The 14,617-nt window shown below is 41.7% G+C and overlaps 1 protein-coding gene across 3 annotated transcripts in view; it reads right to left on the bottom strand.

Moving 5' to 3' along the window:
- The window catches only part of TERT (telomerase reverse transcriptase), a 381,041-nt gene that overhangs the window by 191,923 nt on the left and 174,501 nt on the right, over positions 1-14,617 (bottom strand). For all 3 annotated transcript variants that reach the window (XM_077491847.1, XM_077491845.1, XM_077491846.1), the window contains exon 7: positions 11,974-12,069. In XM_077491847.1, the coding sequence (XP_077347973.1) occupies positions 11,974-12,069 (96 nt within the window). The remainder of the gene's footprint in view (positions 1-11,973; positions 12,070-14,617) is intronic.

Raw genomic sequence — 14,617 nt, forward strand, 5'->3', positions numbered from 1 at the left:
ATTAATTCACTCAATCTATCTAATAAATCTTACTTTGTGCTAGTTGCATTGATCAATCAACCAAACACACAAAAAAAGATTACAGATATCCACTCCTCACAGTGAACATAAACATAACAATTTTTTATACATGAAATATTGTGAGCAAAACAATGTGACCTGCAATTCGCCAAAAAAATTTATATATATAAAAATATAGTCCGTCACCCAGAGGTGATTGCAAATCTTCCAGCAATAATCCCTCTATCAAAAAACTATTCGGTGTCCAAACTGTTTTCTTAAATCCTTCACCACACCATCAGTGATTGCGACCCCCCTCGTAGGGGGACTCACCAGCTGCTGAGCCTTGCACTCTCGTGCTAGGCTAGTAGAGCATTAAATCTCTCACGAGATGATATCAGATGTTCAATCACCAATCTCTGGGCATTCTCCTTTAAAAACTTTTATGCCGCGTACACACGACAGGACTTAAGTCCGGCAGACTTTCGACGGAGTTCTGACGGAGTTCCGACAGAGTTCTGACGGACTTTTCGAATGAGCGGACTTGGCCACACACAATCACACCAAACTCCGACGGATTCGAACGTGATGACGTACGACTGGACTCAAATAAGGAAGTTCATAGCCAGTAGCCAATAGCTGCCCTAGCGTCGGTTTTAGTCCGTCGGAATAGCACACACACGAGGGAATTTTTCGGTAGGAACTGGGTCCGGCAGAGTTCTGGCGGAAAAATTTGAAGCATGTTCCATTTATAAAGTCTGTCAGACTTTTGCGAATCAAAAGTCCGTTGCAGCCCACACACGATCGAATAGTCTGCCGGAATCATTCCGTCAGACTTTGGATGTTGAAAAGTCCGCTCGTGTGTATGGGGCTTTACAGGTATATATCAAAAGAACCTCAAAAGAAAAGAGACCTCCAATAGTGCAATACTATCAACACACTTTAATTTAAAATAATCCACCCTTTTATGCACTCACATGAACAATTTGAAAGAAAGCACTCCAAAAACACATCAAATCACTTCAATCTTCAATAACATCACACTGTACTCCGAGGCATTGGTGGTCACAGCGGACACTTATTAAGCCGGTAGCGTAATTGCTTTCTCTCTTTCTACTTCTTTCAAAGTAATTTATTAGGCAGCTCCGGGGGTCTTTTTCCGACTCCTTTCGGCTTTCAGGCCTCTTGTCCTACTCTCCGGGTTCTTCTTCCAGGCTCCTCTACTATCTTCTTCCAGCTCTTTTGCTAGCGGTGGCCTGGTCTTCTTTAGCCTCCTTCCCTCTTCTCTTCTTCGGATGTTGACACAACGCTCTTTACTGCTGTAATACCATGTGTGAGGTGCGCAACAACTTATATAGTCCCGAGGCCTGCTGGGACCGAGACGTCATAAGGGGCGGGGTCACCGTGTGACATCACCCGGGGACCATGCCTATATAAGTCGTTGCGCACCTCGCACATGGTATTACAGCGGGAGAGAGTGTTGTGTCAACATCGGAAGAAGAGAAGAGGGAAGGACAGAGAAGACCGGGCCACTGCTAGCAAAAGAGGTGGAAGAAGATAGCGAAAGAGTCCGGCAGAAGAACCAGAGAGGGGGACAAAAACCAGAGACCAGGAGGAGAAGCTGAAGAACGGGAGAAGAGGCCAGAGAGCTGGAGAAGAGGCCAGAGAGCACGAAGGCCCAAAGTCAGAAGAGCCCTGGAGCTGCCTAATTACTTTGAAAACCTGTTTAGTGTGTTTTTTTATTGACACTTTTTTCCCCAGGTGAATGGGTAGGGGTACGATGTTCCCCATACTCCTTCACATAGGCAAGGGGGGGCCCCTTATTAAAGGGGGCTCCCGGATTCCAATAAGCCCCCCACCCGCAGGCCCCAAAACCAACGGCCAGGGTTGTCGGGAAGAGGCCCTTGTCCTCAACAAGGGGACAAGGTGCTTTGGGGTGGGGGGGCCGCAGGGCGCCCCCTTTCCCCAAAGCACCCCACGTTGAGAGCATACGGCCTGGTATGGTTCAGGAGGGGGGGGGCGCTTGCTTGTCCCCGCCCTCTTTGCTGACCGGCTGGGTTGCCTGCTCAGATAAGGGTCTGGTATGGATTTTGGAGGGACCCCCACACCGTTTTTTGGCGTAGGGGGTTCCCCTTAAAATCTATCCCAGACATAAGGGCATGGTATGACCCTGGAGGGGAACCCATGCCAGTTTTATTATTAGAGAGGCAACATTTTCGCTTCTTTCTCGCGCTCACTGCAATAGCAAAAATGACATTTTCCCATTGCAGCCAGCATGACATGTACAGTACCCTGTCACCGAGAACCAGCGTGATGGGATCGCACTGGAAACACATTCTCGTGGTCAGGTACTGTATGTTCCAGGAGTGTAATTTCTTGCTGGCGCCCTTTTAATATGTGCTCCTAGCGTAATAAGGGAGCCCCTAATTACACATTCGTGCCCCTCCCATACCACCCATGAAGAAATCTCCTGGGAAGTGTTGGTGGCAAAGTACTGCCTAATATCACACTTTATGGAGCTCACATGTTGCGGCTGTTGGAGCAGGCTTTCATTTAACCTCCACGTCCCTGGACATCTTATCTCTTCCCCTAGTGTCGAGGTCAACAAGACAGGAGCGTGGTCAGACAGCTTCCGTAGACCGATCTCTCCTGTTTTAAGGGATAGATATATATACAGATACCACCAAAGTGCCCTGGACTGCTGATCACCTCTGCCTAGCTGGACTAAAGGAATCACCATGGTTTTGTAATACACAAATGCCTGCTTACTTCTACTCACATGCGAGTTGAATATGATGGAATAAACTTGATGCTTTTAACTTAAAATTGTTGTAATTATGCTTTGTTTAATTTATATAACTCCGCTTTCATTGCATCTGTACAGGTAAAAGGGTACCGCGCTTAGGACAAATTAAGAAAGGTTGCTGCCTCCCCAGAAATTCTACCGAATGGGAACAGAGGGGGCCCAAGAGAGAGATACCACAGAGTGATGGAGACACAACCACCAGATGGATCCCAGAATTATGGAGAACTTACCCACCCCAGGTCAGAGTGGGACGACAGTTGAGGAAGAGATGCGGCACCCATACAGAGAAACACAGAAAGAGGAAACAGACAAGGGGAACTAGAGGGGGGAGAAATAAAGCAACAACGAGTATTAGAAAAAGGGATATACAAGCTTAGCGATGCCCTTTTTACCGATGAAGAAATTAAGACCCTAGACTTGGGATTGAAATATGCGCCAGATAAACCGCTGGATAAATTTGAGGTTTTCATTGATTTACAAAAATTCATGAGAAAACTCAATATAAAAGAAACATTTTGTATTCAATAAAGATAATAGAATGACGGATGAGTCAGTAGATTTACAAATCAATCTAAGAAATAAATCTATATTTAATCCCAAGACATCTGGTAACCAATGCATGGGAGCTTTTAAAAAATTTTAGAAGATGATCTAGCGAAACTTGCAAGAGAACACAAAAACTAAAAAATTTTTTTGGAAAAACTATTAATTAGGTAAAATAACTGAGGTTGTTATACACCCAGCAAACAAGGGGGCAGGACTGGCGATTTTAAATAAGCACGATTATGAAAAAGAGATGGGACATTTACTGAAGGCAGAACACACCTACAAGAAGCTTAAAGGGAACCCTAAAGTCACATGAGAAAAAATTTAAGGCATTTGTCAAGAAAGGCAAGGATATTTGAATACTGAATGCCAAGGAGGCCTAATATCTGGTATCTAATTCTTCAAAGACTCCGGTAATCTATTATACCCCCAAGATCCATAAGAGGCTAGTAAAGCCACCCAGCATACCAATTTTCAGCGGGATACAATTGGTGTTGTCAAGATTGGGGGAGTACCTTGATATATTCCTCAAACCACTGGCACAAAAAAGGAGATCCTATTTGCGCGAGTTCACAGCTTATAGGGGATCTCCATCAAATAATTGGGGCTTAGGGTTATCTATTAGCCACCATTGATGTAAACTCCATATACACGAGCATAGTCCAGAAAGATGGCCTGTTGAGCGTAGAGAAAGCCTTACAATAACATACAGCCATAACACAGGAACAGATTAATTATATCCTATAAGGTCTGGAGCTCGCCATGAGTTGCAATTATATTTGGTATTACCACAATTATGTCCAAACGAAAGCAGTAGCGATGTGGGCACGCTACGCCTCAAGTGTAGCTAATCTCCTCATTAACATGTCTAAGGGGGAGTAAGTCTATGCTAAGAAACGTCCCCAATTGAAACTGTACCGCAGGTATATAGACGATCTTATTATACTATGGGATGGCACAGCTGAATCATTTGAACACTTTTTGGAAGACCTGGACAATAATAGATATGGCCTCACGTTTTATGGGAAATGGCGTGACCACAAGATCAATTATCTGGACCTGGAGATCTTTAAAAGAGGGGAGAACCAATGCACTAGGACTTTCTTTAAAGTAATGACAGTAATGGGTACATACCAACATCCAGCTGTCATCACCCTAAGTGGAAAGGGAATATACTCAAGGGCCAACTGCTGAGGTTACCCAGAAACGGTGATACAATAGATGATTTCAAACTACAGGCCGATATTTTGATTGACCGTTTTCCATGAAAAAGGATATAAGCGAGATCAACTGCAAAAATGTAACACTGATATAGCAAGCATGGAAAGAAATAACCTGCTTAAAAAAATCTATCAGAAAGGAAAATAAATGGCGATGGCCTTTATTACAGGTTTCAATACCCAATATAAAGCCTCTGAGCATATTTTGAAAAAATACTGGCCTATATTGGATCGTATTCTATCACAGATACTGCCTAACAAACCAAAATTTGTGTATAGGAGAGCACCTATCCTTCGAAACTACTTAGTCTATAATGTAATCAATCCACCGCAAAAATAAAATAAAAAATCTTTCCAGAAATGAAGGGTTTCTACAAATGCCAGAATTGTCTGGCGTGTTAAGTCAGTATGAAACAACCCCGTAAAAGGGAAACCTTTAAGTCAAAAACTGACCACAGAGAATACCGGATAAGGGAACTAATTGCATGTCAGAGTACTCATGTGACTTATGTCATCAAATGCCCATGTCACTTGCAATACGTGGGTAGAACTACCCTTCCCCTTTTTGTATGTATACGGGAGCATACCAACAACATTAGGAAGGGGTTCCCTAAAAATAATCATGCCATTTTGATAAGGTACACCAGAGGGATCCTATTGGGTTAATATTCTATGGGATCGATCTCAAAGATCATTGGAGAGGAGGAAATAAAACAACTTTCATATCACAAAATGAAACAGCTTGCATCTACCGGTTGGGGTCCCTGGCTCCTAGGGGCCTCAACCTAGATATAGATCTCAACTGCTTTATAGCCAATCCATGATGTGGCACGTCATAATCCTTATCCCTTGGTAGTTACCCTATACGTGTGTGTACATACATACTTCCTTGCTTTTTCCCGCTTAGGGTATTAAATTTACCTAGAGTGTGCAATATGGATGGGGGGCCCCCCTTGGTTTACACATAACCAGCACAATATAAATCGTTTCCTATGGTGGAGGTCTATCAGAGTATACATCTGTAGCTCCATCCTCCCCTTCAGGGAGGGATTGGATGTATGAGATGTCAGCCCCTATGTTGGCTTAAGTTAGAGATATAAATCTAAATCTTTGATAGGGTGTAGGCTGAGAAAATCATCACTTAACCCTGGTATACCTGCCTTATACTGGCGGATTGGTTAGGTGGTGTATGGTTTCCACTTTACTTTTGGGAGGCTGCCTATAAGCCTTTAGCCTCATTTCTTTTTTTATAATTATCCAATTGGGAATATAATGGGGTATATGCTGGTGTCGATCTCTTAGCCCTTGTACACACGGTCGGACATTCCGACAACCAAATCCGTCGGATTTTGTCTGAAACTGTTGTACACACACAGTCGGGCAAAGTTGTCAGAAAATCCGATAGTACTTAACGTGATGATGTTATTTCGTTAGGACGGGACTACGTTCAGGCTAGTAGCCAATAGCTTTGGTTTAGGAATTTAATCTGAGCATGTGTGGCACTTTGTCCGATCGGAATTCTCTACACATGATCGGACAAAGTCCGATCGGATCATGTTGTCGGAAAATTTTATAGACAAGTTGGAAAACTTGGTCCGTCGGATACTCCGACAGAAACAGTCCAATGGAGCCCACACACAGACGGATTATCCGACAACACGGTCCGATCGGACAGCTTCCGTCGGAATGTCCGACCGTGTGTACAAGGGCTAAGAGTAACCCTTATTCATATTCTTAATATGGTTTAGGTTTTAGACATCTGTACCTTTGTTTATTATGAGCATGTTCTTGCTGCACCTTTCTTAGAACCCGCATTCCCACCTTCTGCTGGCAGGGAGAATCTGGGTGACCCAGGTATTTGTGTTCTTTCATGCTGCATTTTTTATAGCACCCACAGTCGCACTTTCTGTTGATAGGGGGGAGTATGGGGGATCCAAGTGTTTGTGTTATTTCACGCTTTCAACACCTAAACATATGTTAACCAGATAATATCTGGCTTTGGTTCCCGTTTGACACTTGTGCTCCCAACCTGTGTCTATAGGGGGAGTCTGGGTAAAACAGATGCACACTGTATTTTATTTCTGCTATATAGATTCTCTTATAGGTATTATGTAATTTCCATATTGTAGTTTCTATAGTACACTTGCTCCGTTACCGGCATTTCCCTACTTGAATTTTAATCAGTTGGGCATATGCGGGAATTCCCCGGCTCTCTTATGGATTGGCCAGGTCGCAGCTAGGTGAGAGGGATCTAAAGGCTGCTCTCCCCTACTTAACATAGTGGTGTGCAGCGTGATGACACCGCCACTGAAGAAGTCTATGACGAAACGCGTACGGCATCATCACGCACACCACGTGACTTCCGAACATTACAGCATGCAGGTGGAACACAGCTGGAATGCAAGCTGCCCACCTTCAGCTTAGGCTGCCTATGCTAGCCATCAGTTAGCAAATGGTGGATGGACTTTGTCCTTTGTGCGTTTGTTTTATTAATGTTTGAGTTTTTTAATCTTTTTGGATACTGCACTATGGGAGCCGATTTTTCTTTTCCATGAGGAATATTTTCAACTATACTTGCCACTGCCTGGATATTTGAAGGTTGCCTAAGGGATTGCGGACGTGGACAACGGATACTGGTCTACACTGTGGATCTACATGCGCACTGAAGCTGGTGAATGGGGATCTATGAGGGGGAACATGCAAGTCACCTGTCAAGATTCTGTGAGCATTACAAGTCACCAAGATTTTGTACGTACTACAAGTCACCTGCAACTTATTAGAGCATGAACACTTAACCACATTGGAATGGATGCATTTACCCTTATGAATGGTGCGATTACTGTGGTGTTTTTGATTTTTGGTGCGATTTTTGTATTTTTTTGGCTTGTCGCACTTTTTTTTTGAACTTTACCAATTTTGGTTTTATATATATATATATATATATATATATATATATATATATATATATATATATATATATATATATATATATATATATATATATATATATATATATATATATATATATAATCACACACACACACACACACACACATACGCACATACATACAGTGGGGATGAAAAGCATTCAGACCCCCTTACATTTTTGACTCTTGTATAGCAGCCATTTGCTAAAATCATTTATTTCCTCATTAACTGGTTCCCGACCAGTGCAAGCCGATGTACGTCGGCAGAATAGCACGGGCAGGCATATTGGCGTACAGGTACGTCCAATCTTCAATGTCGCCCTGCCATCGCGAGCGCGCCGCCGGCCGTGAGTCTGGTCACGGGTCCCGCGGACTCGATCGCCGCGGGCATACCCGCGATCGTGTCACGAGACGGCTGAATGGAGAAATGCCATTGTAAACAGCATTTCTCCATTCTGCCTAGCAACTAGTGACGCTGATCTCTGCTCCATGTGATTGGAGCAGAGATCAGTGTTAATGGAAAAAAATAAACCGCGCTGGGGAAAAATTCGTGAAAACAAGTAAACTCTATATAAAACAGGCAGCAGCAATAAATGTGATATGACACCCAACAGAAATACAGAAATAAAAAGCTGCGCCAACCCTCTAATTAATTAAATGAAAAAAATCTAATATTAAAATATATGAATAATTATAGCAATCAAATAAACACCATAAGTGCATAAAAATCACAAAAATACATAAAGAAGTAAAAAATATCACAAACAAAAGTCCAATCATAAAAAGTTCATATGTGAGTCCAGATAAACGTTTGTGGCACCACAGTGATTCAACACATTCCAAAAGCGCATGAAGTGCCCGTCACCATATAGTGAATGCGCTTACCAGAAAATATATAAATTAGAGCGTTTGTATATAGTCGATGGGTCCCATCAAAGATATCCTCCTTTTAGTGGGTCAGCACTCCATCTCATAACAGTACTCTCCGGATATTAGTCTATTCAGTGGTCCCAATAGGGAGCTCAGTAATCCCCAGAAAAGAAAGGAACCGACATAGCATAATATCGTAGGGACAATTTATTGAAAGAAAAAGTAGCACACTTACATGTGGGTAGATAAAACACAGCGTATAGGAACAATATGTAAAAAGCTGGCCGGCAAACAGGAGCCCGTCCTCCTCTCCTACAACGTGGTGGCGTCACTGCGTGCCTTCCCAGACGCGTTTCGTCATACCTGACGTTGTCAATGGTATCCCCATTGACAACGTCAGGTATGACGAAACGCGTCTGGGAAGGCACGCAGTGACGCCACCACGTTGTAGGAGAGGAGGACGGGCTCCTGTTTGCCGGCCGGCTTTTTACATATTGTTCCTATACGCTGTGTTTTATCTACCCACATGTAAGTGTGCTACTTTTTCTTTCAATAAATTGTCCCTACGATATTATGCTATGTCGGTTCCTTTCTTTTCTGGGGATTACTGAGCTCCCTATTGGGACCACTGAATAGACTAATATCCGGAGAGTACTGTTATGAGATGGAGTGCTGACCCACTAAAAGGAGGATATCTTTGATGGGACCCATCGACTATATACAAACGCTCTAATTTATATATTTTCTGGTAAGCGCATTCACTATATGGTGACGGGCACTTCATGCGCTTTTGGAATGTGTTGAATCACTGTGGTGCCACAAACGTTTATCTGGACTCACATATGAACTTTTTATGATTGGACTTTTGTTTGTGATATTTTTTACTTCTTTATGTATTTTTGTGATTTTTATGCACTTATGGTGTTTATTTGATTGCTATAATTATTCAATGATAATTATTCATATATTTTAATATTAGATTTTTGTCATTTAATTAGAGGGTTGGCGCAGCTTTTTATTTCTAGAGATCAGTGTTCACTAAATGAAAGCCCAATCCCCCACAGTTAGTAACACACCCCTAGGAACACTTAACCCCTTCACTGCCAGTGTCATTTACACAGGAATCACTGCATTTATATAGCAGTGATTGCTGTATAACTGACAATGGTCCCAATAATGTGTCAAAAATGTCCGATGTGTCCGCCATAATGTCGCAGTCACAATAAAAATCGCTGATCGCCGCCATTACTAGTAAAAAAAATAATTAATTATTAACATGCCATAAAACTATCCCTATTTTGTAAACGCTATAACTTTTGCGCAAACCAATCAATCGCTTATTGCGATTTTTTTTAGCAAAAATATGTAGAAGAATACGTATCGGCCTAAAGTGAGGGAAAAAATTGTTTTTTTTAATATATTTTTTGGGGGATATTTTTGTTTATAGCGCAAAAAATAAAAACCGCAGGGGTAATCAAATACCACCAAAAGAAAACTATTTGTGGGAAAAAAAGGACGTCATTTTGTTTGGGAGCCACGTCGCACGACCACGCAATTGTCAGTTAAAGCGACGCAGTGCCGAACGGCAAAAAGTGGTCTGGTCTTTGACCAGCAAAATGGTCCAGTCTGTAAGTGGTTAATGTACACACAGCACCCCATATTGACAGAAAAACACAGAATTGTTGACATTTTGGCAGATTTATTAAAAAAGAAAAACTGAAATATCACATGGTCCTAAGTATTCAGACCCTTTGCTCAGTATTTAATAGAAGCACCCTTTTGATCTAATACTGCCATGAGTCTTTTTGGGAAAGATGCAACAAGTTTTTTACACCTGGATTTGGGGATCCTCTGCCATTCCTCCTTGCAGATCCTCTCCAGTTCTGTCAGGTTGGATGGTAAATGTTGGTGGACAGCCATTTTTAGGTCTCTCCAGGGATGCTCAATTGGGTTTTAGTCAGGGCTCTGGCTGGGCCATTCAAGAACAGTAACAAAGTTGTTGTGAAGCCACTCCTTCGTCATTTTATCTGTGTGCTTAGGGTCATTGTCTTTTGTTAGAAGGTAAACCCTAAGCCCAGTCTGAGGTCCTGAGCACTCTGGAGAAGGTTTTCGTCTAGGATATCCCTGTACTTGGCCACATTCATCTTTCCCTCAATTGCAACCAGTCACCCTGTCCTTGCAGCTGAAAAACACCCCCACAGCATGATGCTGCCACCACCATGCTTCACTGTTGGGGCTATAATGGACAGGTGATGAGCAGTACCTGGTTTTCTCCACACTTACCACTTAGAATTAAGGCCAAAAAGTTCTATCTTTGTCATCAGACCAGAGAATCTTATTTCTCACCATCTTGGAGTCCTTCAGGTGTTTTTTTTAGCAAATTTCTTGTGGGCTTTCATGCGTCTTGCACTGAGGAAATGCTTCCGTCGGGCCACTCTGCATAAAGCCCCGATTGGTGGAGGGCTGCAGTGATGGTTGACTTTCTACAACTTTCTCCCATCTCCAGACTGCATCTCTAGAGCTCAGCCACTGATCTTTGGGTTCTTCTTTACCTCTCTCACCAAGGCTCTTCTCCCCCGATAGCTCTGTTTGGCAGACTGCCAACTCTAGGAAGGGTTCTGGTCGTCCCAAACATCTTCCATTTAAGGATTATGGACGCCACTGTGCTCTTAGGAACCTTAAGTGCAACATAATTTTTTTTGTAACCATGGCCAGATCTGTGCCTTGCCACAATTCTGTCTCTGAGCTCTTCAGGCAGTTCCTTTGACCTCATGATTCTCATTCGCTCTGACATGCACTGTGAGCTGTAAGGTCTTATATAGACAGGTGTGTGGCTTTCCTAATCAAGTCCAATCAGTATAATCAAACACAGCTGGACTCAAATGAAGGTGCAGAACCATCTCAAGGATGATCAGAAGAAATGGACAGCACCTGAGTTAAATATTTGAGTGTCACAGCAAAGGGTCTGAATACTTAGAACCAGGTGATATTTCAGTTTTTCTTTTTTAATAAATCTGCAAAAATGTCAACAATTCTGTGTTTTTCTGTCAATATGGGGTGTTGTGTATACATTAATGAGGGAAAAAAATTAACTTAAATGATTTTAGCAAATGGCTGCAATATAACAGAGTGAAAGATGTAAGGGGGTCTGAATGCTTTCTGTCCCCACTGTATATATAATTTTTATTTTTTTGACATTTTCTGTACACAATATCTCATTTTTGGGGTTTGGATTCTATGTATTATGGAGCTTCACTTTTAACCTTATCTGCTTGGATGTATAATGAATTGGGTACTTATTCATGGATTTCATTAAATTTTTATCACATTCTATACACTGCTTTAAATCTATCACCTAATTTCTTCGGTAGGATCCATTCCCCAGTGTGGGCTCAGGGTTCCGGTTTTGGGCTGATAGTTCTGTTTACACACAGGTGGATCAATTTAATTAGTTACACTCCTTGGGTGGAGCTAGGTGTTATGTATCACTGTGTATTAATGTTTGAGCTGCAACTAAAGAATAATTTGATAGATCACTCTTCATTATATTAGGTAGCGCCATCAACCACTTTCTATTTCATCTTTTTATTCATTGTATCTGTACCTGTTCCACAACGATGCTGTTCTGTACCAAGTTTCTCTCTTGAAGGTGTGACAAAAAACTTTTCATGTTTGGCAGAAAATCAGTGAAAGTAGACACCTGAAAAAAAAAAAAAGAAATGTACGTGATGAAAACATTATGTGCAACTCAAGCATGCAATATCTTGGGCGGAAGCAGCTCTTTGCACAACCCTTCAAAGCATAGTATAGCTAGGATGAATTAAGTACCTTGCAGGTTTTTATAGTGTTTTAATTTCATTACTGAAATTCTAGATTCACCAGTTTGAAAAAAATATATATATATTGTTGTCAAATAAACCAATAAGAGAATGAAATACAATATGGCTTAGTAGAGCTTCTTAGTATTAGTATTCATTGGGATTATTAAAATATAAGTAAATGCAATCATTGCACATATTTGCTTTAAAATATCAATATGATTTAAAGTTTAAAATATTTTTAATATGCAGCTTTCATTTAAAGTATATCTTTTGATCCTGCAATGAAGGTCCTTGTTTAGGTACTGCTTGTTAAAGCAAAGAAATAGACAAAACGTTGTGTACTTCTGAAGTATGTCTTTATTTGTTAAAAATGGTACTCACAAGTTTAGAATAGTAAAACACTAAGGCCCCTTTCACACTGGGGCACTTTGCAGGTGCTACAGCGCTAAAAATAGCGCCTGCAAAGCACCCTGAAACAGCTGCTGCTGCTGTCTCTCAGGCTTTCACACTGGAGCGGTGTGCTTGCAGGATGGTCAAAAGAGTCCTGCAAGCCGCATCTTTGGAGTGCTGTAGGAGCGGTGTATTTACCGCTCCTAAAGCGCCCCTTCCCATAGAAAACAATGAGGGAGCGCTGCAAACTCGCCTGCAAAGCGCCAGGGGTTAAAAATGCCCCGCTACTGGCCAAATAGCACCGCTTCACCGCTAGCACCTGCAACGCCCCATTGTGAAAGTAGCCTTATAGAAGTAGGGCTGCAACAAACTATCATTTTCATAATCAATTAGTTGGCCAATTATTGTTTCGATTAACCTTAAAAAAAAAAAAAAAGTGTGGTGTATAATTTAGTAAATATGTAAATTTTTTAAAAAAAAGTCAATTTATTCTTAAATACCAATAACCGACTATATGGTTACAGTGCAACATTTCTAATCCACTCTGAGAATGACAGAAGAGATATATCGTATATACTATTAGAGGTTGAAACTGCTAAATATCAGACTCAGATCAAATTTTTTTTTTATTTGAAAATCTGCAAAAAAAATTAATAAAAACTTCTTTAAACAGAACTGGCAACACAGAAAACCGAATGCCAACAGGCCCACAAACCACAGGTTAGAAAAGGGGTTAACAAAGTGTACAGAGTGCCTGGCTATGGCTATCCGGTAAAACTTAGTAAATAGGATCAGCCTTGCAATTCACCTGATAGTGGAATGAGAAGCAGTCTGGTCTCTATGGGACCTTCAAGAATCACAGAGAATCAGACTGTCTAAAGGAGGATTGAGGTAGACTGGAATAGAGCATGTACCACCTCTAGACAATGAAGAGAAATCTCCTTTGGATGTTGTGGAGAAAGGTGAGAACAATGTTCAAGAGAAAGGGAAGGGAATAAACCATCTTGGGAAGCAGAGAGACCTTGACTGTGTTGCACAAAAAAAAAAGGACCCTTTTACAGGTTAAAACTGCCAACATGCAGTGGCGATAGCAATGAGGAAGGTAATCTTGTAAATATAGAGGAATATCCCAGATAGAGTTACTGTAAGTGGTCCATATAGTGAACTTGGTGTTGAGTCCTGCCCTAAAAAAGCTGCACCATTGTCTGTAGTGTGAAAGCCCGAGGGTGCGCTGGCAGGACGTCAGGGAAAAGCCATGCCAGCAGCTTCTTTGGAGCAGTGAAAGAGCGGTGTGTTTACCGATCCTCCACCGCTGCTCCCCATTAAAATCAATGGGGCAGTCCTGTAATACCGCCGGCAAAACGCCGCTATTGCGGCGTATTGCTGGCGGTTTTAACCCTTTCTCGGCCGCTAGTGGGGGTAAAAGCGCCCCGCTAGCGGGCGAAATGCGCCGCAAATCCGGCGGTAAAATGCCGCTAAAAATATGAAAGGGGTCTTATAGGTTAAGTTGATTAAGGGAATATCCGATTGCCTCTTGGGGGATCAGGAAGGATTTTTTTCCCCTGCTGGTGCAAGTTGGATAATGCTTTGCTGGGGGGTTTTGCCTTCCTCCGCATCAACTGTGGGTATAGGGTTGTGTATATGGGATTGTAGGATTCCCCCCCCCCCCCCTTTATTGGTTGAAATAGATGGACTTGTGTTTTTTTTTTAAACTATGCAACTATAAGAATGCCTAAACAATTGTAATTGCAAAATTAGGGCAAGTCTATCTTTGATGACTACTATGTATTCCAGTGCTCATGCTAAACAGTTTCTGCCTTGTACATGTTTTACATAAGTGACCATTGTTTATATATTTTGCACTATATTTGGAATTTTCTCCATCCAATGTGAGCCTCATTTCATTCCATTGTCTAAATGCTACCTACATATTTTCATGTTTTTCTTTGGATGCATTTATCTTTGTATTATTTTTGCTATACATTAATAAAACATTTTGGGGAAAAAAAATGAAGGCAAAAACAGCAGAAAAGAAAC

This window comes from Lithobates pipiens, unplaced genomic scaffold (genome assembly GCF_037356315.1).
Source record: "Lithobates pipiens isolate NorthernLeopardFrog02 unplaced genomic scaffold, aLitPip1_a1.2 Scaffold_19, whole genome shotgun sequence".
NCBI classification, from domain to species: Eukaryota; Metazoa; Chordata; class Amphibia; order Anura; family Ranidae; genus Lithobates; species Lithobates pipiens.